Below are 1,587 nucleotides of genomic sequence, written 5' to 3' on the forward strand. Positions count from 1 at the left end.
TGAAGGAGATCATCTGGGTGTTCTTTGGAAGGAATGATGCTAAAGCTGGAACTCCAGTACTTTGGGCACCTCATGCGAAGAGTTGACTCATTGGAAAAGACTGATGCTGAGAGGGATTGGGGGCAGGAGGAGAAGGGAACGACAGAGGATGAGATGTCTGGATGGCATCACCAACTCAATGGAGGTGAATTTGAGTGAACTCCGGGAGTTGGTGGTGGACAGGGAGGCCTGACATGCTGCAATTCATGGGGTCACAGAGTCAGACACTACTGAGCAAGTGAACTGAACTGAGGGTGGGGACTCCCTAAGGAGTCCTGATATGAACAGATGACTCCTTGGAAAAGTCCCTGATGCTGGGAAAGATTGAGGGCAGAAGGAGAAGGGGTGGGGCCGGTCAAAGGATGAGATGGCTGGATGGCATCACCGATGCAATGGACATGAACCTGGGCAAACTCCAGGAGATGATGAAGGACAAGGAAGGCTGACGTGCTGCAGTCCATGGTGTGGCAAAGGGTCAGACACGACTGGGTGACTGAATAACAACAACGGGGAGGGGACATGATTCAACTCGATGACAGTCCATACCCCACTGAGCCAAAATGCGTGTGTTGTTCAGGACTCGGTGACCTTCGAAGATGTGGCTGTGAACTTCACCTGGGAGGAGTGGGCCCTGCTGGACTCCGCACAGAGGCAGCTCTACAGAGATGTGACCCTGGAGACCTGCGGTCACCTGGCCTGTGTGGGTAAGGAGGCCCCTTCTTCCTGCACTTGCTGACGGACAGGGCCCACTTGCGCCAGGCCCCTCCTGTGCTCCAGAGACTCACCCACTGCCCCCAGGTGGCAGACATGGTTTCCCCCGTGACCCTGGAAGTCTATCCTTTGCTTTCCTTTTTTTAATTTATTTATTTGGCTGCGCGGGGTCTTAGTTGCGGCACTCGAGAACTTCATTTCATCACGCCAGATCTTTTGTTCTTTGGTTGTAGAGCATGGACTTATTTGTCATGTGGGCTTCGGTAGTCATGGCGCCTGGGCTCAGTTGCTCCCCAGTACGTAGGATGTTAGTTCCTGGGGATCTAAGGGGACACCAGGGATCAAAACTGTGTCTCCTGCATTGCAAGGCAGATTCTTAACCACTGGACCACCGGGGAAGTCTGAGGAGTGATTTCTTAATAAGTATGAGGCTTCCTTGGGTGTGGGGTGGGCAGGGGGAAAGTTCTCAAACTAGATGGAGGTGATGGTTGTAAAGTGAAAGCGAAGTCGCTCAGTCATGTCTGACTCTTTGCGAACCCGTGGACTGTAGCCTGCTGCTGCTGCTGCTGCTGCTAAGTCACTTCAGTCGTGTCCGACTCTGTGCAACCCCATAGACAGCAGCCTACCAGGCTCCTCCGTCCCTGGGATTCTCCAGGCAAGAACAGTGGAGTGGGTTGCCATTTCCTTCTCCAATGCATGAAAGTGAAAAGTGAAAGGGAAGTCGCTCAGTCGTGTTCGACTCTTAGCGACCCCATGGACTGCAGCCTACCAGGCTCCTCCATCCATGGGATTTTCCAGGCAAGAGTACTGGAGTGGGGTGCCATCGCCTTCTCCCTA

At 53.4% G+C, this 1,587-nt stretch overlaps 1 protein-coding gene across 1 annotated transcript in view; it reads left to right on the forward strand.

Annotated features, from left to right (window-relative positions):
- ZNF114 (zinc finger protein 114) overlaps window positions 1–1,587 on the forward strand; it is a 30,571-nt gene that overhangs the window by 23,543 nt on the left and 5,441 nt on the right. Inside the window, exon 10 of the mRNA XM_010849692.1 lies at window positions 617–743. Within this exon, the coding sequence (XP_010847994.1) occupies window positions 617–743 (127 nt within the window). The remainder of the gene's footprint in view (window positions 1–616; window positions 744–1,587) is intronic.

This window comes from Bison bison, unplaced genomic scaffold, assembly GCF_000754665.1.
Source record: "Bison bison bison isolate TAMUID 2011002044 unplaced genomic scaffold, Bison_UMD1.0 scf7180017864285, whole genome shotgun sequence".
Lineage (NCBI taxonomy): Eukaryota > Metazoa > Chordata > Mammalia > Artiodactyla > Bovidae > Bison > Bison bison.